The sequence below is a fragment of the Ranitomeya imitator genome, chromosome 1 (assembly GCF_032444005.1).
Source record: "Ranitomeya imitator isolate aRanImi1 chromosome 1, aRanImi1.pri, whole genome shotgun sequence".
In the NCBI taxonomy this organism is placed as follows: Eukaryota; Metazoa; Chordata; class Amphibia; order Anura; family Dendrobatidae; genus Ranitomeya; species Ranitomeya imitator.
Window position 1 is genome coordinate 139,179,832 of NC_091282.1, and position 25,147 is coordinate 139,204,978.

At 45.1% G+C, this 25,147-nt stretch overlaps 1 protein-coding gene across 1 annotated transcript in view; it reads right to left on the minus strand.

The window, feature by feature from the left end:
• EDIL3 (EGF like repeats and discoidin domains 3) overlaps positions 1-25,147 on the minus strand; it is a 1,157,741-nt gene that overhangs the window by 616,276 nt on the left and 516,318 nt on the right. The window contains exon 3 of the mRNA XM_069751317.1: positions 9,310-9,438. Within this exon, the coding sequence (XP_069607418.1) occupies positions 9,310-9,438 (129 nt within the window). The remainder of the gene's footprint in view (positions 1-9,309; positions 9,439-25,147) is intronic.

Genomic DNA, 25,147 nt, shown 5'->3' on the forward strand with positions numbered 1-25,147 from the left:
CTCATCATATGCTGATTAGTCAGGACTAGTCCAGCAGGGTATCTATTCCCCCAGACTAGTCCAGGCTTTGGTTCTGTAATCTCACCCAGTCAGCTTGACTGACATCTTCCCTTTGGCGAGTCATACAGTAGTATCAGTGCGGGACATTGTATGACTGCTTCAATGTAGCAAAATAAAAGCGTTTTATGCCACCTAAAGCTCCAGAGTTTTCTCACACCAAACACTTGATTAAATTGCAGAGATAGGGCCCCGAATGACATTGCTGACGTTTTTCGGCCTTATGGTGCTTTCATATTGGGCTCAGGCACCTACTCAATGGTCCCATTGCTGCTTATGTCCAAACCTCCCACAAAACGGTATTTGGGCATATGCGCTGACTGTAATGTTGCCAACACAGCAAATGTGTGCTCTGGCATGCACCACTTTCTGGCATATATGCCCACTGGAGGCGGACACTCAGACACAGTGTACTACATCTTAGTGTCCTCCTCCGAAAAAGATGCATGTCAAAGTGCATGTTCAAAGGGGTGCCTGGCTGCAATCTGAAAGCACCCTTAAACAAACTAACCATTTCCCTTTAATCATAAGATCAACAACTTTGTAATATATGTTATCAAATAAATCTGTTTCTTTCCCCACTGATAAAAATATCTGGTAATATCTGTCATCATTTATTACTCTCTGACGTATGTGATGACAGTGGTGACATGCCCACCAGGGCCGTGGGGTACTCAGAACTGGGTCGGACAGTTCTTTGGGGAAGTCACGGGGCCGTGACCTGACTCTGTGGCCCTGGCTGTAACGTAAAATGGGGAATATGTATATGTATATGCAGAACTCAGGATACAAGAGATCACTGGAGGACACAAGGACTCTAGTTTTCTTTTCCTTTACTTGATGGTTGATAGTACAGACTGGGGCACTGGTAACAGATCTTGATAGAGAGCCGGGCAGCTTGGAAGCAATTTTGGACACACTTTGCCAGGTAGGTATGGAGCCCTTGCTGCTGCGCTGTTGTACCTTTTTTCTTGCTGCCTCACCGCTTGTCCTTCTGCAGCTGTCACTCTCTGTTTTTAAAAACAAACTGTTGCCCTCATGGCAGGCAGCTCGAGCCTATCATAGGTGTCAGTCCTTCGTGGCGGCTCCAGGCTCTGGTATGCTGCTGTGCTGCCGGGTAGTAGATCTGTCCAGGAGACCTGCAGCCCCCTGCTCTCCAGATTTAGCTGCCGGGACTTCAGTACCCACGCAACTATAGACTCCGGTATCCGGTCCCTAGCACTCAGCTCTGGGGCGAGTTTAATAACAGCTCCACTCCCCAGGTTCTGCTCTACTTCTCTCCTACTGACACCTGGTAAGGGGACCCCTGCTTGCTTCCAGGCAAGACATTACACCCGGGAGGTAGGCAATGCCACTGTGGCAACCGGACTCCTGGGGTGCCACAGTGGCTGCTCATAAATGTCGACGGAGAAAGAACGTTAGAGGAGCTAGAGACAGACATAGAGATGCTGCTGTAACCTGACCTGAATCTACACACTTTAAAATAAAAAAAAATCTGCAAGAGGTTTTTTTTTATAAAAATCTGATGTGTATTTAAAGCCGAATCCAGAAAACAAGTCTCTCACTGATTCTCTAGAACCTGGCATATCATTTGTCAAAGCAAATTTTACTCAGCAGCATATGATGGCAATGAGGCTTTTAGAACTATGGTAAGTGGTTTGGGGGCGATTTTTTAGAATGATATGCAAAATTCACGCTCTTCATCAATTCCTGGACAACAAGGAGACATTAGCCTTGCTAGCCATACGTATTCTTCTGAGTCTATTGTTCCAGTTGGTTTTACCAAGAGGAATGCTTTATCCATAGACCTCAATTAATACTGGGAAGCAAGAGTTAATTTACTTGTGTCTGATTAGGGAAACAATTATTCTAAGGCGGCTCACTGCCTTCCCGTTATTGATTATTTAGAGAGGAGGTAATGAGGTGTGGGTTACACAAGTAAACAGTGTACAGTGTGAATGAAGCGCCTACGAAAACTTTCACAAACTAATGCCAGGCTATTTCATTGTTTGGAAATGCAAAGTCTAATTAACAGTTCTATTTCTATGCTTTGTCTTACAGCACCAGAGTAAGGTATTTGTGCATGCGAGATAGCACGGTTTATTGGCAATGAATAATTTGGCAGCATCCTGTTCCCATAGTATCTTTGCTGCAAGGAATAACAACCCAAAGGCAAACTGTAATAATCTCTGTCTCCCCGTCTCCTCACCTTATGAATCTTAAATGATTATCACTGTCATCTGTGCATACATCTTTCTAATGTGACAGAATACAGGGAACATAAACACCCACCAAAAAGGATAAAAATAAAGGCAAATCGTAGTCATGAGAACAAAAAGACATGTTCTTGGGAACTGTTGTGGATTGAAACAAATTAAAAGTAAAAAAGATGAGTAATATATAACAGAGACGTGATCCTCTGGTGATGGGATAAGAGAAGAAGATAAATACCTAGGCATACTACAAGAAATCTCAAAGGCTATCGACACCTTTGACATGGTAATGTAAGGAGAAGAACCGGACCAGGCATACCTTTTCCATTATGGATTCGGAACTGCCAGGGCTGACACCCAATTTGCACGGGGGGAAAGCTTAAAACCTCAGATCGACCTTTGCCCTCAGTGTTAGGGGGTGTGACTATAAAAAGAAGCTGCAGCGTGCGGGAAGCAGGGCAGGAGGACTTAGTCAGGGCTCTGTCCAGTGTGCAACGAGATGGAGCAGGCCCTAGCCGAAAGGGCCTCAGATCCTCAACCAGAGGCTGCCGACAAAGACCAGCAAAGTATACGCTGACACCGGAGACCCTGAGTGACAAAGTCCCCTGTTAGGACTTAGACATGCACGTGCTGAGATGAGAACGCCGGGTGACCCGCTATGAACTGTATGCTGATGCACCCGCTTGCATCTGCCAAGTAACATCATACTCTGGCAGTGTTAGAGACTGGGACGCCATCTCTACTCTGTCTTCGGGACCCAGGACCCCCATCAGGACAACCAGGATTCACTGCCACCGCCAGGACACCCGTCAAGATGACCAGGATTCACTGCCGCCACCAGGAACCAGAGTGCCATCTTCCTTCGGATGACGCCGGACCCCTTATGAGCCAAAGCCTTGGTGATACCGCTTAAATACAGGATACCATCCTAACCTTGTCGGACTCATAAGTGCAATATTACTGAACTTCCCCTTTAAAGGGAACCTGTCACCTGAATTTGGCGGGACCAGTTTTGGGTCATATGGGCGGAGTTTTCAGGTGTTTGATTCACCCTTTCCTTACCCGCTGGCTGCATGCTGGCCGAAATATTGGATTGAAGTTAATTTTCTGTCCTCCGTAGTACACGCCTGCGCAGGGTAATCTTGCCTTGTGCAGGCGTGTACTGCGGAGGACAGAGAATGAACTTCAATCCAATATTTCGGCCAGCATGCAGCCAGCGGGTAAGGAAAGGGTGAATCAAACACCTGAAAACTCCGCCCATATGACCCAAAACTGGTCCCGCCAAATTCAGGTGACAGGTTCCCTTTAAATTGCCCGCACCTGTTTTATTCCTAGTTAACATTTACTGCTCAAACCAGTTTAACCCCTTTTCTGCCTGCATGGAGTATCCACTGTTAAATAAATCCCCCATTAACCATTACTCTGCCTCCGGTCCGTTACAACATCCCGCAACCTGCTCACAGAAACAAATAATTAGTTCGTATTTTGTTGGTTATCTTTGGGTAATAATACTGCACAAAGTTTCAATACACAATTTTCTCTTCTTCATTCATTTTCAGACCCTTGGATGTGAGATTTTTCGGTATCCAGGATGCTCCTGTTTTCACTGCTCATGCAGTGGGGAAAATAAGAATTTGATACGCTGATGATTTTGCAAATTTTCCCACCTACAAAGTACAGAGAGGTCTGTAATTTTTATTGTGGGTATTAATTCCTTAAATTTCCCTATAAAACACTAGACTAAGGACAACAAATAGCTAGAAAAGAAACCACTGTACAGATGCGCATCCCTATATGTTTGCTCTAGGCTCGAAATATCCAGAATTTGCCAGTTGGTTGGATCTCCTGGGTTCCGAAAGCACGTCTCCATTTTGTATAGGATTCAATTTAATCAATTGGATCTTTAATCAAACTCATTATCAATTTCAAACACAGTCTAGTGAAATATAAATGCATAACGAAACAAAGTATGTCCAAGACAAAAGATAAGTGTTGTGTGTTAATTGAAACACAATATAAAACCAGTCATTGAACAGTGGATTCCATGATAATGGAGAGACTATCTTGGAGAAAAAGTGTTGAGCTTAACGTTATCTAACTACTGTATATAGTAGTGAAAAATGAAAACAACTGAGAACATAAATCTGAATACAAAATTTTATGACACTTCACAATTTACCCCTCTACAATGACCTCTTCTTGCTGACAGTTTCCATTTTTTAGTCTTATATTTATTGTAATGTTTCAATGTTTTATTATTGCTTACTTTTGTCATCTGCCAACGACTGTGTGCCTGCCTGGAAGCAATGTGGAAAATTATGAGTTAGCCACAATTTAATGCTTTCACTCCAGGGGCGGACTTACCGCCGGTGCAGCCAGTGCAGCTGCACCGCTGTCAAGAGGTGGAGAGCGGCCTTTGCAGGCACGAATGTACGCATCCGCTATCGGGCCCCTCAGTCAGATGGCCCAGTGCTCACTCATTATATGAAATGTTGGTGTTTAATATAAAGAATGATATCATACAGTAGTGACCATATTTGAAAGGTTTTATAATACAGATATCAGGCAGGTAAAGGGATAGAATAAATATACTATATAAAAACTTACGTGATTTTTTTCAAGCCCTAGAATTATAAGGGTGGAACTGCAAAAGTTATTCTGTTAGAGATATTGGAAGATTGAAATCAATGTGCTGTATATTCAGTAAGATCTCACAAAAGGTCTCGTGGTAGAAAAGAAAACCAACAAAAACATGGCAGCAATCAATAAAAAAGACGCACACAGTATCTGATGCTTTCAATTCTCTTTAAACTAAGGAGTTCCTGCGAACGGTAGAAATAACAGCTCCGTACCCAGAATCGTTATAGTCAGTAAGAAGCAATAGTCAAGCAGCAAACAGTCGCTTCACACAATGACCCGACTTTACTGATGAGCAACCGCACGAAAACACAGCCCAAAAATTGTCTGACACTTGAGCTCAAGAGGTTTTCTGAAAATAAAGCTTCAATGGGAACTTTCCCAGAACGGAAACTACAAAAAAACACACAAGAAAACTAGATGGTATCACTGCCGAAGGATTTCATGTGTGTGATATCGGGAAGCTTCGTCTAGAAGATAGACTAAAAGGAGGGCTCAGAAGTAGTGTTGAGCATTCCGATACCGCAAGTATCGGGTATCGGCCGATACTTGCGGTATCGGAATTCCGATACCGAGATCCGATATTTTTGTGATATCGGGTATCGGTATCGGAAGTGTAAAATAAAGAATTAAAATAAAAAATATTGTTATATTCACCTCTCCGGCGGCCCCTGGACATCAGCGGGAGGATCCGGCGTCCGGCACGGCTTCTTTCTTCAAAATGCGCGCCTTCAGGACCTGTGGAATGACGTCCCGGCTTCTGATTGGTCGCGTGCCGCCCATGTGACCGCCACGCGACCAATCAGAAGCCGCGACGTCATTCCTCAGCTAAAGTCCTAGAATGAGCGCCTTCTAGGACCTGAGGAATGACGTCGCGGCTTCTGATTGGTCGCGTGGCGGTCACATGGGCGGCACGCGACCAATCAGAAGCCGGGACGTCATTCCACAGGTCCTGAAGGCGCGCATTTTGAAGAAAGAAGCCGTGCCGGACGCCGGATCCTCCCGCTGATGTCCAGGGGCCGCCGGAGAGGTGAATATAACAATATTTTTTATTTTAATTCTTTATTTTACACTTTAATATGGATCCCAGGGCCTGAAGGAGAGTTTCCTCTCCTTCAGACCCTGGGATCCATGAGGATACATTCCGATACTTGATGTCCCATTGACTTGTATTGGTATCGGATATCGGTATCGGCGATATCCGATATTTTTCGGGTATCGGCCGATACTATCCGATACCGATACTTTCAAGTATCGGACGGTATCGCTCAACACTACTCAGAAGTCATGTGGTCACAAATGGCACAATCAATAGTGCACACAAATATACGGAACGTATCTTATCATGCTCATTTCTCCACCATTCATTCTGAAAAGATGTCAAACCATCTTACTCAAGGGAACAAACAGCAGCCTATTGAGGTCTATGAAGATGGCAGCCTTTCCAAATCAACACATCGGCCTCCAATAAAGGAGTAGAACCATCTCAAGGAGGATCACAAGGAAATGGACAGCATGTGACTTACATATGAGTGTCGGAGCAAAGGGTCTGAATACTTGTGACCATGTGATATTTCAGTTTTTCTTTTTTAATACATTTGCAAAAAAATTCTACATTTCTGCTTTTTTCAGTCAAGATGGGGCGCAGAGTGTACATTAATGAGAAAAAAATGAACCTTTTTGAATTTACCAAATGGCTGCAATGAAACAAAGAGTGAAAAACGTAAAGGGGTCTGAATACTTTCCGTACCCACTGTACAGGAGGCTGCGTGTGGGCTCATATTCTGTATAGGAGGCTGTGTGTGGGGTCCTCCTGTATATGTGGGAGCTATGTGGGGGTTCATGCCGTAAATAGAGGGCTGTGTGGGGGCTCATAGTGTAATTGTGAGGCTGTGTGTGGAATCATACCCTCCATAGGGCGCTGTGTGTGGACTCATACTGTATATCATATTTGGAAGAATTAATTTCAGCCTATTGGCCCAGCGCTCCACAGCAGTCATGGTCTCTCATGTTGTGATGGTCATGATGCAAGAGGCTCGCGGTGCAGAAATGAAGACAGGCTCCCAGTGAGGATGGAAATGGACGCTGCATTAGCGTAGCGCAAATCAAATTCATAAAATGAAGCTCATGATACTAATGGAGATATTTGCTGTGTGCTGAATTGTCGGTAAACATCTGGAAATTTCCTTCTGCCTCCAGGAAAGCATAAGTGTAAATGTGATCTCATGCATCCAGCTGCCCCCCCGAGATGATAACGGCTGATTGATGTGCGTGATAGGGGTCCAAACGACAGGATCCTCAATATAGTATAGGTCCAAAAGATAGGTCAGTCCTGGACAACCCCTTTAAGAGGTTTCCAGTAGTTTAATAAATCTATATATGGCATCAGGAAGTCTAATAAAATGAAAAATAAAAAAATTTAAACATTACTTACTTGTTACAGGCCGGTCAGTCTTTATTAATGTTACTGGAGCAATGGCTATATATCTATGTGGTCGCTGCAGCCAATAATTGGCCTCAGGGAACACATATTGCATATGTTGGCATCACCATTAAACGGAATCTGTCAACATATTTTTTTTACCCCATTTGAGAGCAGCATTATATAGGGCAGAGACTCTGATTCTAGTGATGGATCACTTACTTTACTGGGTGGTGCAGTATTGATTAAAAACAGTTTTCTCCACAATCGCCTCAAAGATTTTCATCGCCAATAGACATGTTTCTTATTATTCAGTGAGGGGAATAACCTGGCAATCTGGTTGTCAGAATACTTAAAGGGAACCTGTCACCTGAATTTGGCGGGACAGGTTTGCGGTCATATGGGCGGGGTTTTCGGGTGTTTGATTCACCCTTTCCTTACCCGCTGGCATGCTGCTGGCAAGATTGCCTTGCGCAGGCGTGTACTACGGAGGACACAGCATGAACTTCAACCCAATATTGCGGCCAGCATGCAGCCAGTGGGTAAGGAAAGGGTGAATCAAATACCCCCAAACCCCACCAATATGACCGCAAACCTGTCCTGCCAAACTCAGGTGACAGGTTCCCTTTAAAATAGAAAGTCATGGTAGATGCAGTCTCCTCTGAATTGCTGGTTTCAATAAGTTGCGTTGTTTTTTTTTGCCCCCCACCTCCTTCTTATTCCCATTATTATTCTTTCCACCCTCCTTTCTTCTTTACATTCCTCTAGTGCACACTTAATTACTTGGTTCATGTAAGAGCTTATATTAACACTGCATCGAGCTGATTTAACAGTACATAGATTCTAATGTTTAAAGAAAACTTAATATTAACAGCCGTCAACTTTTTAATTGTTATTATTGAACGTAATTGGAATGTTCTGATTTTTTATCAATACTGTTAAAACTCAATAAAATTTTTAAAGTAAAAAGAATACAGTTTCCTCTGTTGCAGATTTACTAGATCTCTGAATGGTGAGCTCTGTATAATCCTGTCCTCATCACTGATTGGTTGCTTTCTGCATACACTGTGCATAAGCATAATGCTGCCAATCAGTAGTGGGGGTTGGGTAGGACTATCTAAAAGCAGGCCAAGTATTCCTCTAGTATCAACCTCCTGATGATTACACAATGATTTTATAAAAACTACACTAAGCACCACAGTAAGTGATACATCACAGGAATCAGGGTCTCTGCCCCTACATTATGCTGCTCTCAGGTTACGTAGCAAAAAACTGATGACAGATTCCATGTAAGGACAATTATTTGCTGCAACAGCCTTTGCGGATGTATGCAAAATAATTGCTCCAGGAAATCGAACCAACTTTGTGGGCACAACCAAAGCATCAGATCTGAATTCAGCAGTTAAGTCATGGTTATTTTTTTATTTTGTAACTTATCCTGTAATATATTAAATATGAAATCTTCAAATCGCTTTAGTTAAAATTGTCCTTGTTTTGCACCCAAAAAATTCAATCGAAAGTGTCAGCCACCAGGTGTCTCCCTTCTGTCTTACTTGTTGTCCTCTGCCTGTTGTTAAGTGTAATCCTTCTCTCAGCAGAGTAACTGACATAGATTACAGTAAGTGGGGGCAGGATTGTGACTCTCTGCTCCTGCTCTCCTGTCTGGCAAACTGCATACGGGGTATGAGAGAGTCAGACTTTTAGTTTAGTGCAGGCAAGCCCTTGTACAAGGCAAGCACAAAGCATGCTAGTATGTGACAGAAGGACTGCTGATGAATAAAGGCCGCCCATTAAAAAAAAGAGTGGATGGCACGTTACAGAATATGAACATTGAAAAGAAAAATTCTAAAAAGACCAAGTTTAACCGAAAAACAAATTAGCAAAAATGCAGCAAAAAAAGTTACACAACTGATAGTAATTATATTTGATCAACATAAAATTATTCCATAGGAAAGATTAAGAGTTGAAAGGTCGCCTTACTGTGCTGACAGTGGATTCCATTAAAGCCACGAGGACATTTGCAGACGTATCCAATAAATGTATCTCCGCGGTATGCTTCACTGATTTCACAGAATCCACCATTATGGCAGGGGTTTGGATGGCAAGGATCTAAAACAAACCAGAAATCCAGGTTGATAAATGCATTTTTAAGACTTTTGGGATAAAACTTTATATCAACATTGTAAATCAGAGTTGTAAACTATTTATTATTTATTTATTTGCTCGGATGAAATTCAATCACAAAAAAAAGAATAATAAAAACTTCTATATTGGCTGAAAGTATTTATATATGCAATTAATCCAAGCATGCCAAATGTGTTACTGATTTTTTTTCACATAATCATCATCTGACAGTTATATATTTGCTCCCTTTGGATTTTTTTTACAAGCTTATACATTTTAGACAATGCTTGTGCTGGTTTTAAAGAGAATCTGTCAGTAGGTTTTTACTATTTGATCTGACAGCACCACAAGGTGGTGACAGAGACCCTGATTCCAGCAATGTATGACTTCATTTACTGGGTGCAGCAGTTATGATAGAATCACAGTTTTCTCTACAGCAGATCTAACAGAGCTCAGTTGTTGAGGTGTGTATAACCCCGTACACACACCACAGCTTTCAGTGCACCTTGTATACTGACAGAAAGCTGCTGATCAGTGCTGGGGGTGTGGCCGGACTAAAAGGCACAAGGCCAGTTGTCCTCTAGTGATAATCTTCTACTGATAAAACACTGATTGTATGGAAACAGCAAAACACAGCCTAGTAAGAGATGAATCACTGTAATCAGGGTCTCTGCTCCTTCATGATGGTGCTCTCAGATTACATAGCAAACCTGCTATCAGATTCACTTTAATATTCACAAGACCCAATTTTTATCTCTAAATAATATATATATAGATATATGTCTAAATATTCAAATATATACAGTACAGACCAAAAGTTTGGACACACCTTCTCATTTAAAGATTTTTCTGTATTTTCATGACTATGAAAATGGTAAATTCACACTGAAGGCATCAAAACTATGAATTAACACATGTGGAATTACATACTTAACAAAAGAGAGTGAAACAATTGAAATTATGTCTTATATTCTAGGTTTTTCAAAGTAGCCACCTTTTGCTTTGATGACTGCTTTGCACACTCTTGGCATTCTCTTGATGAGCTTCAAGAGGTAGTCACCGGGAATGGTTTTCACTTCACAGGTGTGCCTTGTCAGGTTTAATAAGTGGGATTTCTGTTGTGAATTCTGTGGCTGAGTTCACTTCTGTGGTCACAAGTGGTATTGCAGTCTCTGGGCTTCCTCCCTCAGGTGTTTTGGTGAGCTCGTTGGCTGCCTTGCTATTTAGCTCCACCTGAGTCTGTCTTCCTTGCTCCTTGTCAATGTTCCAGTGTTGGATCTGAGCTACTGCATCTTTCCTTGGGCCTGCTGCTCTGCTAGATAAGTGCTTCTAGTTTGTTTTCTGTTTTTTCTGTCCAGCTTGTTATTATCTTTTGCTGGAAGCTCTGAGAAGCAAAGGGGTGCACCGCCGTGCTGTTAGTTCGGCACGGTGGGTCTTTTTGCCCCTTTGCGTGGTTTTCGTTTTAGGGTTTTTTGTAGACTGCATAGTTCTCTTTGCTATCCTCGCTCTGTCTAGAATATCGGGCCTCACTTTGCTGAATCTATTTCATTCCTACGTTTGTCTTTTCATCTTGCTAACAGTCATTATATGTGGGGGGCTGCCTATTCCTTTGGGGTATTTCTCTGAGGTAAGTCAGGCTTGTATTTCTATCTTCAGGCTAGTCAGCTCCTCAGGCAGTGCCGAGTTGCATAGGTAGTTGATAGGCGCAATCCACTGCTGCTTCCAGTTGTGTGAGGATAGATCAGGTACTGCAGTCTACAGAGATTCCACGTCTCAGAGCTCGTCCTGTTGTTTTTGGTTATTGCCAGATCTCTGTATGTGCGCTGATTACTGCACGCTGTGTTGCCTGATTGCCAGCCATAACAGTACAAGGAGCCACACCAATGATTCCCAATAGAGGGAAAAAAGAAATCCTGACATCATTTTTTTTCCTTAGCTCTGTCTTCAGTCTTTTTTTTCCCCTAGACATTAGAGTGCTTCAGGACACAGCTGTGGACATGGATATTCAGGCTCTGTGCTCCTCAATGGATAATCTCGTTGTAAATGTACAAAAGATTCAAGATACTATTGATCAGAAATCGATGCTAGAACCAAGAATTCCGATTCCTGATTTGTTTTTTGGTGACAGAACTAAGTTCCTGAGCTTCAGAAATAATTGTAAGCTATTTTTGGCCTTGAAACCTCATTCTTCTGGTAATCCTATTCAACAGGTTTTGATTATTATTTCTTTTTTGCGCGGCGACCCACAGGACTGGGCGTTTTCTCTTGCACCAGGAGATTCTGCATTGAGTAATGTTGATGCATTTTTCCAGGCGCTGGGATTGCTTTACGATGAGCCTAATTCAGTGGATCAAGCTGAGAAAAATCTGCTGGCTTTATGCCAGGGTCAGGATGATGTAGAAGTATATTGTCAGAAATTTAGAAAATGGTCAGTACTCACTCTGTGGAATGAATCTGCACTAGCGGCTTTGTTCAGAAAGGGTCTCTCTGAAGCTCTTAAGGATGTAATGGTGGGATTTCCTATGCCTGCTGGTTTGAATGAGTCTATGTCCTTGGCCATTCAGATCGGTCGTCGCTTGCGCGAGCGTAAATCTGTGCACCATCTGGCGGTATTGTCTGAGAGTAAGCCTGAGCCTATGCAGTGCGACAGGACTATGACTAAAGTAGAACGGCATGAACACAGACGTCTGAACAGACTGTGTTTCTATTGTGGTGATTCTACTCATGCTATTTCTAATTGTCCTAAACGCACTAGGCGGTTCGATAGCTCTGCCGTTATTGGTACTGTACAGTCCAAATTCCTTTTGTCCATTACCTTAATGTGCTCTTTGTCATCATATTCTGTCATGGCGTTTGTGGATTCAGGCGCTGCCCTGAATCTGATGGATTTGGATTATGCTAAACGTTGTGGATTTTTCTTGGAGCCTTTGCGGTGTCCTATTCCGTTGAGAGGAATTGATGCTACACCTCTGGCCAAGAATAAGCCTCAGTACTGGGCCCAGCTGACCATGTGCATGGCTCCTGCACATCAGGAAGTTATTCGCTTTTTGGTACTGCATAATTTGCATGATGTGGTCGTGTTGGGGTTGCCATGGCTACAAACCCATAATCCAGTATTGGATTGGAACTCTATGTCGGTAACCAGCTGGGGTTGTCAGGGAGTACATGGTGATGTTCCATTTTTGTCTATTTCGTCATCCATTCCTTCTGACATCCCAGAGTTCTTGTCGGACTTTCAGGATGTATTTGAAGAGTCCAAGTCTGATGCCCTTCCTCCGCATAGGAATTGTGATTGTGCTATCGATTTGATTCCTGGTAGTAAGTTCCCTAAGGGTCGTTTATTTAATTTGTCCGTACCTGAACACACCGCTATGCGCAGTTATGTGAAGGAGTCCCTGGAGAAGGGACATATTCGCCCATCGTCGTCACCATTGGGAGCAGGGTTCTTTTTTGTAGCCAAGAAGGATGGTTCGCTAAGACCGTGTATTGATTACCGCCTTCTTAATAAGATCACTGTTAAGTTTCAGTATCCCTTGCCATTGATTTCTGACTTGTTTGCTCGGATTAAGGGGGCTAGTTGGTTTACTAAGATTGATCTTCGTGGTGCGTATAATCTGGTGAGAATCAGGCAGGGAGATGAATGGAAAACGGCATTTAATACGCCCGAGGGTCATTTTGAGTATCTGGTGATGCCGTTCGGACTTGCCAATGCTCCATCTGTTTTTCAGTCTTTTATGCATGACATTTTCCGTGAGTATCTGGATAAATTCTTGATTGTTTACTTGGATGACATTTTGATCTTCTCAGATGATTGGGAGTCTCATGTGAAGCAAGTCAGAATGGTTTTCCAGGTACTGCGTGCTAATTCCTTGTTCGTGAAGGGATCAAAGTGTCTCTTCGGTGTGCAGAAAGTTTCATTTTTGGGGTTCATCTTTTCCCCTTCTACTATCGAGATGGATCCGGTTAAGGTTCAGGCCATCCAGGATTGGACTCAGCCGACATCTCTAAAAAGTTTGCAGAAATTCCTGGGCTTTGCTAATTTTTATCGTCGCTTCATCTGTAATTTTTCTAGCATTGCCAGACCATTGACCGATTTGACCAAGAAGGGAGCTGATTTGGTTAATTGGTCTTCTGCTGCCGTGGAAGCTTTTCAGGAGTTGAAGCGTCGTTTTTGCTGTGCCCCTGTGTTGTGTCAACCTGATGTTTCTCTTCCGTTCCAGGTCGAGGTTGATGCTTCTGAGATTGGTGCAGGGGCGGTTTTGTCACAGAGAGGTTCTGGTTGCTCAGTGTTCAAACCATGTGCTTTCTTTTCCAGGAAATTTTCTGCTGCTGAGCGTAATTATGATGTGGGCAACCGAGAGTTGCTGGCCATGAAGTGGGCATTCGAGGAGTGGCGTCATTGGCTTGAGGGTGCTAAGCATCGCGTGGTGGTTTTGACTGATCATAAGAACCTTACTTATCTTGAGTCTGCCAAGCGCTTGAATCCTAGACAGGCCCGTTGGTCGTTATTTTTTGCTCGTTTTGATTTTGTGATTTCATACCTTCCGGGCTCTAAAAATGTGAAGGCGGATGCTCTGTCTAGGAGTTTTGTGCCCGACTCTCCGGGGTTATCTGAGCCGGCGAGTATCCTCAAGGAAGGAGTCATTGTGTCTGCCATCTTCCCTGATTTGCGGAGAGTGTTGCAGAAATTTCAGGCTAATAAACCTGATCGTTGTCCGGCCGAGAAACTGTTCGTCCCTGATAGGTGGACTAGTAAAGTTATCTCTGAACTTCATTGTTCGGTGCTGGCCGGTCATCCAGGAATCTTTGGTACCAGGGAGTTGGTTGCTAGATCCTTCTGGTGGCCATCTCTGTCACGGGATGTGCGTGCTTTTGTGCAGTCCTGTGGAATTTGTGCTAGGGCTAAGCCCTGCTGTTCACGTGCCAGTGGGTTGCTTTTGCCCTTGCCGGTCCCGAAGAGGCCTTGGACACATATTTCGATGGATTTCATTTCTGACCTTCCCGTTTCTCAAAAGATGTCTGTCATTTGGGTGGTCTGTGATCGCTTTTCTAAAATGGTCCATCTGGTGCCCTTGGTTAAATTGCCTTCCTCCTCTGATTTGGTGCCTTTGTTCTTCCAGCATGTGGTTCGTTTACATGGCATTCCTGAGAATATTGTTTCTGACAGAGGTTCCCAGTTTGTCTCGAGGTTCTGGCGAGCCTTTTGTGGTAGGATGGGCATTGACCTATCTTTTTCCTCGGCCTTCCATCCTCAGACTAATGGCCAGACCGAACGAACCAATCAGACCTTGGAAACATATCTGAGATGTTTTGTTTCCGCTGACCAGGATGATTGGGTGTCATTTTTGCCGTTGGCTGAGTTCGCCCTTAATAATCGGGCCAGCTCGGCTACCTTGGTCTCTCCATTTTTCTGCAATTCTGGGTTCCATCCTCGTTTCTCTTCAGGACAGGTTGAGTCTTCGGACTGTCCTGGTGTGGATTATGTGGTGGACAGGTTGCAGCAGATCTGGACTCAGGTAGTGGACAATTTGACCTTGTCCCAGGAGAAGGCTCAGCTTTTCGCTAATCGCAGACGCCGTGTGGGACCCCGACTTCGTGTTGGGGATCTGGTTTGGTTATCTTCTCGTCATATACCTATGAAGGTTTCCTCTCCTAAATTTAAACCTCGTTTTATTGGTCCGTATAGGATTTCTGAGATTCTCAATCCGGTGTCTTTTCGTCTGACCCTCCCAGACTCCTTTTCCATACATAATGTATTCCATAGGTCGTTGTTGAGGAGATACGTGGCACCTATGGTTCCATCTGTGGAGCCTCCTGCCCCTGTTTTGGTGGAGGGGGAATTGGAGTATATTGTGGAGAAGATTTTGGATTCTCGTGTCTCTAGACGGAAACTCCAGTATCTGGTCAAATGGAAGGGTTATGCTCAGGAAGATAATTCCTGGGTTTTTGCCTCTGATGTCCATGCCCCAGATCTTGTTCGTGCCTTTCATGTGGCTCATCCTGGTCGGCCTGGGGGTTCTGGTGAGGGTTCGGTGACCCCTCCTCAAGGGGGGGGTACTGTTGTGAATTCTGTGGCTGAGTTCACTTCTGTGGTCACAAGTGGTATTGCAGTCTCTGGGCTTCCTCCCTCAGGTGTTTTGGTGAGCTCGTTGGCTGCCTTGCTATTTAGCTCCACCTGAGTCTGTCTTCCTTGCTCCTTGTCAATGTTCCAGTGTTGGATCTGAGCTACTGCATCTTTCCTTGGGCCTGCTGCTCTGCTAGATAAGTGCTTCTAGTTTGTTTTCTGTTTTTTCTGTCCAGCTTGTTATTATCTTTTGCTGGAAGCTCTGAGAAGCAAAGGGGTGCACCGCCGTGCTGTTAGTTCGGCACGGTGGGTCTTTTTGCCCCTTTGCGTGGTTTTCGTTTTAGGGTTTTTTGTAGACTGCATAGTTCTCTTTGCTATCCTCGCTCTGTCTAGAATATCGGGCCTCACTTTGCTGAATCTATTTCATTCCTACGTTTGTCTTTTCATCTTGCTAACAGTCATTATATGTGGGGGCTGCCTATTCCTTTGGGGTATTTCTCTGAGGTAAGTCAGGCTTGTATTTCTATCTTCAGGCTAGTCAGCTCCTCAGGCAGTGCCGAGTTGCATAGGTAGTTGATAGGCGCAATCCACTGCTGCTTCCAGTTGTGTGAGGATAGATCAGGTACTGCAGTCTACAGAGATTCCACGTCTCAGAGCTCGTCCTATTGTTTTGGGTTATTGCCAGATCTCTGTATGTGCGCTGATTACTGCACGCTGTGTTGCCTGATTGCCAGCCATAACAGATTTCTTGCCTTATAAATGTGGTTGAGACCATCAGTTGTGTTGTGCAGAAGTCTGGTGGATACACAGCTGATATTCCGACTGAATAAACTGTTAGAATTTGTATCATGGCAAGAAAAAAGCAGCTAAGTAAAGAAAAACGAGTGGGCATCATTACTTTAAGAAATAAAGGTCAGTCAGTCCAAAAATTTGGGAAAAATTTGAAACTGTCCCCAAGTGCACTTGCAAAAACTATCAAGCGCTACAAAGAAAGTGGCTAACATGAGGACCGCCCAGGAAAGGTAAACCAAGAGTCACCTCTGCTTCTGAGGATAAGTTTATCCAAGTCACCAGCCTCAGAAATCGCAGGTTAACAGCAGCTCAGATAAGAGACCAGGTTAATGCCACACAGAGTTCTAGCAGCAGACACATCTCTACAACAACTGTTAAAGGGAACCTGTCACCTGAATTTGGCGGGACCGGTTTTCGGTCATATGGGCGGAGTTTTTGGGTGTTTGATTCGCCCTTTCCTTACCTGCTGGCTGCATGCTGGCCTCAATATTTGATTGAAGTTCATTCTATGTCCTCCGTAGTACACACCTGCGCAAGGCAATCTTGGCTTGCGCAGGCGTGTACTACGGAGGACATAGAATGAACTTCAATCAAATATTGCAGCCAGCATGCAGCCAGCGGGTAAGGAAAGGGTGAATAAAACACCCTAAAACTCTGCCGATATGACCGAAAACCGGTCCCGCCAAATTCAGGTGACAGGTTCCCTTTAAGAGCAGACTTAGTGCAGCAAGCCTTCATCGTAAAATAACTGCTATGAAGCCACTGCTAAGGACAGTCAACAAGCAGAAGAGACTTGTTTGGGCTAAAGAACACAAGGAATGGACATTAGACCAATGAAAATCTGTGCTTTGGTCTGATGAGTCCAAATTTGAGATCTTTGGATCCAATCACCGTGTCTTTGTGCGACGCAGAAAAGGTGAACGGATGGACTCTACATGCCTGGTTCCCACCGTGAAGCATGGAGGAGGAGGTGTGATGGTGTGGGGGTGCTTTGCTGGTGACACTGTTGGGGATTTATTCAAAATTGAAGGCATACTGAACCAGCATGGCTACCACAGCATCTTGCAGCCGCATGCTATTCCATCCGGTTTGCGTTTAGTTGGACCATCATTTATTTTTCAACAGGACAATGACCCAAACACACCTCCAGGCTGTGTAAGGGCTATTTGACCAAGAAGGAGAGTGATGGGGTGCTACGCCAGATGACCTGGCCTCCACAGTCACCAGACCTGAACCCAATCAAGATGGTTTGGGATGAGCTGGACCGCAGAGTGAAGGCAAAAGGACCAACAAGTGCTAAACGTCTCTGGGAACTCCTTCAAGATTGTTGGAAGACCATTCCTGGTTACTACCTCTTGAAGCTCATCAAGAGAATGCCAAGAGTGTGCAAAGCAGTCATCAAAGCAAAAGGTGGCTACTTTGAAGAACCTAGAATATAAGACATAATCTCAATTGTTCCACACTTTTTTCTGGCTGATGTTTTGGTCACTTTTGAATTTTGGTTGTGCTTTTACCCTCGTGGTAGCATGAGACGGACTCTACAACCCACACAAGTGGCTCAGGTAGAGCAGCTCATGCAGGATGGCACATCAATGCGAGCTTTGGCAAGGTTTTCTGTGTCTGTCAGCGTAGTGTCCAGAGGCTGGAGGCGTTACCAGGAGACAGGCCAGTACAACAGGAGATGTGGAAGGGGCCATAGGAGGGCAACAACCCAGTAGCAGACCACAAATATGCATGTGTCTGCACAAACAGTTAGAAACCAACTCCATGAGGATGTCTGAGTGCCCGTATCCACAGATGGGGGCTGTGCTCACAGCCCAACACCGTGCACAATGCTTGGCATTTGCCACAGAACAACAGGATTGGCAAATTTGCCACTGGCGCCCTGTGCTCTTCACAGATGAAAGCAGGTTCACACTGAGCACATGTGACAGACATGACAGAGTCTGGAGACGCCGTGGAGAGCGATCTGCTGCCTGCAACATCCTTCAGCATGACCGGTTTGGCAGTGGGTCAGTAATCGTATGGGGCGGCATTTCTTTGGAGGGCCGCACAGCCCTCCATGTGCTCGCCAAAGGTACCCTGACTGCCATTAGGTACCGAGTTGAGATCCTCAGACCCCTTGGGAGACCATATGCTGGTGCAGTTGGCCCTGGGTTCCTCCTAATGCAGGACAATACCAGACCTGGGTTCCTCCTAATGCAGGACAATACCAGCTGGAGTGTGTCAGCAGTTCCTGCAAGCAGTGGCGCACCTATCATGAAGCAATTTGAGTCGGTTGCCTCAGGCAGCGCCACCTGCTGATAAAAAGGTTGGCGGCATCTGCGGGGAGCCAATCTTTCAGATGCTGGCTTGTGCCTGCATTTGGCCACTCTTCTCTCCCTGACATCCTGCTATCTCCTGCTGTGCCACTGTCCGCTTCATACTGGGGAATATGCACTTTGGTGTGTGGTGGCTTTTACGCTCCAAGTTCATCAACTCACAGAGGGGAGGTGTCCTGCAGGAGAAGAACACTGGCCAATGAACTCTCTCACATCACTGACAAGAGCTGATTAGCCAGTGCTCCTATCCTCCTGTATGACGAGTCTTTGAAGAGAAGAAGTGAGAGTCAGGAAATAAGATCAGAGGAGCCACCTGTGCTGGAAGAAAAAGGAGAAGCAGCTCCAATCCACAAGGTGAGAGATCTCCTGCTGGGCAGTCCTGGCAGAGAGAGTGGGTGTGGGGCTCAGCTGCTGTGAGCAGGGGAAGCTGCATATGTACACCAGCCCCCACCCCTGTAGCACAGAGCAGTGTGTGTCTGTGTGTGGGGGGTTGTATCTGTGTGTGGGGAGTAGTATCTGTGTGTGGGGGGGCATTGTGTTGTGTGTGGGTTGTGTCTCTGTCTTTGTGTGTAGGTTGTGTCTTTCTGTGTGGTGTGTGAGTTGTCTCTGCTTGTGTCTGTGTGTGTCTCTGTGGGTGGTTTGGATGTCTGTGTGTGGGTTGCTTGTCTGTGTGTGTGTTGCATCTCTGTGTGGGTTGTGTCTATGTGTGTGTCTGCTTGTGTCTATGTGTGTGTCTGTGTGTGGATTGCGTGTCTGTGTGTGGGTTGCGTGTCTGTGTGTGGGTTGCATGTCTGTGTGGGTTGCATCTCTGTGTGTGGGTTGCATCTGTGTGTCTGCTTGTGTGTGTCTGTGTGTGTCTGCGTGTGTCTGTGGGGGTTGCGTGTCTGTGTGGGTTGCGTGTCTCTGTGGGGGTTTCATATCTGTGTGGGTTGTTTGTGTGTGGGTTGTGTTTCTCTGTCTTTGTGTAGGTTGTGTATTTCTGTGTGGTGTGTGGATTGTGACTGTGTGTGTGTGGGTTGTGTGTGCTGCATGTCTGTGTGTGGGTTACATGTCTGTGTGGGTTGTGAGTGTGCGGATTGCATGTCTGTGTGTGGGTTGTGTCTCTGTCTTTCAGTGTGGTGTGTGGGTTGTGTGTGTGTAGTTTGTGTCTCTTTGGTGTGGCTTGTTTCTGTTTGTGGGTTGTCTGTGGTGTGTTTGCCTGTGTGTGTGGATTGTGTCTCTCTGTGGTGTGTGGGTTGTGTCACTCTGTGTGGTGTGTGGGTTGTCTGTTGTGTGTCGGTATGGGTTGTGTCTCTGTTTTGACTGTGGGTTGTGTCTGTGTGTGTCTGCATGTGTGTGGGTTGTGTCTCAGTGTGTGTGTGTGTGTGTGTTGTATCTCTGTGTGTGGGGGGCTGTGTCTGTTTGTGTGTTTAGATATCTTGTGAGAATACTGAGGTGTGTATATAGACTTGTCCTGCATGCATGTTCTGTGTATATAATGGGTACCTGCTGTGCATCTGTTATATAGCATGTATGTACTAAGGACATGTATGATGTGTGTCTGTGTGATTGTATGATGTGTATGTAATGAGCATGTGTTGTAGAGTATATGTGTGCTTTATATAATGCAATTTAACCCCTTCACCACCTTTGACGTTCATATACGTCAAAGGTTGTATCCTTGCCTTTGATACAATCTCACACGCTGGCGATATACTATATGGAGGACTATGGGGGGTGCTTTATACTGTATAGAGGACTGTGGGGGGTGCATTATAATATATCAAGGACTATGGGGAGCACATTATAATATATTGATGACTGTGGGGTGCATTATAATATATGGGGGATTATGAGGGGGTGCATTATAATATATTGATGGCTATGGGGTGCATTATAATATACAGAGGACTATGGGGGTGTATTTTAATATATGGAGGACTATGGGGGGTGCATTATACTATATGGAGGACTATGGGGAGTGCATTATAATATATTGATGACTATGGGGTGCATTATAATATATGGAGGACTATGGGGGGTGCACTATACTATATGGAGGACTATGGGGGTGCATTATACTATATGGAGAACTATGGGGTGCATTATACTATATGGAGGACTATGGGGGATGTGCATTATGTTATATGGAAGACAATGGATGGTGCATTATGATATATGGAGGACTATATGAAGCCAATTATGCTATATGGAAGTAATTATATTTGGAGGGCTCTGTGGGGGGCATGATAATACTTGAAGGTCTATGAGGAAGCCTTTAAACTTTATGGAGGGCTGTGTTGGTGGCCATTATACTGTATGTAGTTCCTTTATACAGTATGGGGCGCACAGTTGGGGATCATACTGTGGAGGGATAGTTGAGGGGGTACAGTAAAGCCATCATACTGTGGGTGTGGCGGAATCACTGTGGGGGCTCATAGTGTTTGCGGAGCACCTTTGTTGGCATCATACATTATGGGAACAATGAAAGAGGAATCTGGGGGCTTCAATAGGAGGAAAATTACTTTGTAATGGCAGCAAAGTTGTGAGATATGTACAAATGTGACCCAGACAATTTTTTTTGGAGGGGAAGGGGGGCGGGGGAGAACTAAGAGCTTGGGGTCCCATGATCTCTTTGTACGCCCTCATGCAGGATGCATTGTCCTTTTCACATTCGTCTCTGCTGGAGGACTGATTGCCCATAACTTACACACCACATCCAATGCTGCCCCTCGGTACATACAGACATTCAGCCATGTTTTTCCCGAGCATCTGTTGCGCTCGTCCCCTTCCCAACTCTCACATCCCTTACTCAACCCAATAGGAAGGACCCTGCTATTAGCTCTGGACAGCCCCGTGTCTTAGCGTTTCAGGAGAAGGAGGTGTGGTCTGTTGGGGAAGATGCACCATTTTACCAGCTTAGCGCAGTGGTGGCTTGTTGAGGCTCAGACTGCAGGTTGTTGCATGTGATGTGTGGACGGTGCTGCATGGTGGACATGTCTGACTGGTCAGTGCCAGGCAGCAGCCACATTGGAACTGCCCAGAGTTTTGTAGGCGTGTGCCAGAGATAATAGGTTTGCAATCAGTGCTGCCTCCTGTGCTATAAGGATGCAGGACTGTGTCTGCCTACAGGACTACAACTCTGCCAGCCATCATTGTATATCTGTATGTTTGTGCCAGGCCTGCCATCGCCATTAATGACCATTGTTCTGGATTCTTCCTTGAGGTTTTTATATGCGTGTGTGATGGTGCTGACATCCCTGTATTTGGACATCTTTTTTTTCTATTTCTCTAAACTAAAATGTCCTTTATTGTCCTAATTTTTCCAGTACAGATATAATAAATCTGTATGAACCAGATTTATTCCTACCGATTTTAAAAAATGTACTATGGGGAGGAGCGCCGTTCTGCACTTCGCCTCAGGCAGCACAGAGGCTAGGTTCACCCTTGCCTGCAAGATGAAGGCATTGAAGCTATGGACTGGCCCGCCCGTTCCCCAGAACTGAATCATATTGAACACATCTGGGACATCATTGTTATGAACAGGTAATTCAGAACCACAATGGACCATGAAGTTCAGAGCACACAAAGTGACCTGACAATTCCCAAAAACATAGGACAAGCTCTGAGACGTGGAAACTCTGCTGACCGCAATCCCTAATCCTATCACACCACACTAGAGGTAGCTGTGGATTGCGCCTAATGCTCCCTATGCAACTCGGCACAGCCTGAGAAACTAACTAGCCCTGAAGATAGAAAAATAAGCCTACCTTGCCTCAGAGAAATTCCCCAAAGGAAAAGGCAGCCCCCCACATATAATGACTGTGAGTAAAGATGAAAATACAAACACAGAGATGAAATAGATTTAGCAAAGTGAGGCCCGACTTACTGAATAGACCGAGGATAGGAAAGATAGCTTTGCGGTCAACACAAAAACCTACAAACAACCACGCAGAGGGGCAAAAAGACCCTCCGTACCGACTAACGGTACGGAGGTGCTCCCTCTGCGTCTCAGAGCTTCCAGCAAGCAAGAAAAACCAATAAAGCAAGCTGGACAGAAAAATATAGCAAACAAAAGTAACACAAGCAGGACTTAGCCTATGCAGGAAGACAGGCCACAGGAACGATCCAGGAGGAAGCAAGACCAATATTAGAACATTGACTGGAGGCCAGGATCAAAGCACCAGGTGGAGTTAAATAGAGCAGCACCTAACGACTTAACCTCATCACCTGAGGAAGGAAACTCAGAAGCCGCAGTACCACTCTCATCCACCAAAGGAAGCTCATAGACAGAACCAGCCGAAGTACCACTCACGACCACAGGAGTGAGCTTGGCCACAGAATTCACAACAGTACCCCCCCCTTGAGGAGGGGTCACCGAACCCTCACCAGAGCCCAGGCCGACCAGGATGAGCCACATGAAAGGCACGAACCAGATCAGCAGCATGGACATCAGAGGCAAAGACCCAGGAATTATCCTCCTGACCATAACCTTTCCACTAAACCAGATACTGGAGTTTCCGTCTCGAAACACGAGAATCCAAAATCTTCTCCACTATATACTCCAATTCCCCTTCAACCAAAACCGGAGCAGGAGGATCAATAGATGGAACCACAGGTGCCACGTATCTCCGCAACAATGACCTATGGAACACGTTATGGATGGAAAAAGAAGCTGGAAGAGTCAAACGAAAAGACACAGGATTAAGAACCTCAGAAATCCTATATGGACCAATGAAACGAGGCTTAAATTTAGGAGAGGAAACCTTCATAGGAATATAACGAGATGACAACCAAACCAAATCCCCAACACGAAGTTGGGGACCCACACAGCGCCTGCGGTTAGCGAAACATTGAGCCTTCTTCTGGGACAAAGTCAAATTGTCCACTACATGAGTCCAAATCTGCTGCAACCTATCCACCACAGTATCCACACCAGGACAGTCCGAAGACTCAACCTGCCCTGAAGAGAAACGAGGGTGGAACCCAGAATTGCAGAAAAACGGCAAAACCAAAGTAGCCGAGCTGGCCCGATTATTAAGGGCGAACTCAGCCAAAGGCAAAAAGGACACCCAATCATCCTGATCAGCAGAAACAAAGCATCTCAGATATGTTTCCAAGGTCTGATTGGTTCGTTCAGTCTGGCCATTTGTCTGAGGATGGAAAGCCGAGGAAAAAGACAAATCAATGCCAATCCTAGCACAAAAGGCTCGCCAAAACCTCGAAACAAACTGGGAACCTCTGTCAGAAACGATGTTCTCTGGAATGCCATGTAAACGAACCACATGCTGGAAAAACAGTGGCACCAAATCAGAGGAGGAAGGCAATTTAGACAAGGGCACCAAATGGACCATCTTAGAGAAGCGATCACAAACCACCCAAATGACCGACATTCATTGAGAGACGGGGAGATCCGAAATAAAATCCATAGAGATATGTGTCCAAGGCCTCTTCGGGACCGGCAAGGGCAAAAGCAACCCACTGGCACGAGAACAGCAGGGCTTAGCCCGAGCACAAATCCCACAGGACTGCACAAAAGAATGCACATCCCGCAACAGAGATGGCCACCAAAAGGATCTAGCCACCAAATCTCTGGTACCAAAGATTCCAGGATGACCAGCCAACACCGAACAATGAACCTCAGAGATAACTTTATTCGTCCACCTATCCGGGACAAACAGTTTCTCCGCTGGGCAACGGTCAGGTTTATTAGCCTGAAATTTTTGCAGCACCCGCCGCAAATCAGGGGAGATGGCAGACAAAATTACCCCCTCTTTGAGAATACCAGCCGGCTCAGGCAAACCCGGAGAATCGGGCACAAAACTCCTAGACAGGGCATCCGCCTTAACATTTTTAGAACCCGGAAGGTACGAAACCACAAAGTCAAAATGGGAGAAAAACAGCGACCAACGAGCCTGTCTAGGATTCAACCGTTTGGCAGACTCGAGATAAGTCAAGTTTTTGTGATCAGTCAAGACCATCACGCGATGCTTAGCTCCTTCAAGCCAATGACGCCACTCCTCAAATGCCCACTTCATGGCTAGCAACTCTCGATTGCCAACATCATAATTTCGCTCAGCAGGCGAAAATTTCCTGGAAAAGAAGGCGCATGGTTTCATCACGAAGCAATCAGAACATCTCTGTGACAAAACTGCCCCTGCTCCAATTTCGGAAGCATCAACCTCGACCTGGAACGGAAGCGAAACATCTGGTTGGCACAACACAGGGGCAGAAGAAAAACGACGCTTCAACTCCTGAAAACTTCCACCGCAGCAGAAGACCAATTGACCACATCAGCACCCTTCTTGGTTAAATCAGTCAACGGTTTAGCAATACTAGAAAAATTATTGATGAAGCAACAATAAAAATTAGCAAAGCCCAGGAACTTCTGCAGACTCTTCAGAGATGTAGGCTGAGTCCAATCATAAATGGCCTGAACTTTAACAGGGTCCATCTCGATAGTAGAAAGAGAAAAAATGAACCCCAAAAATGAAACCTTCTGAACACCAAAGAGACACTTTGACCCCTTCACAAACAA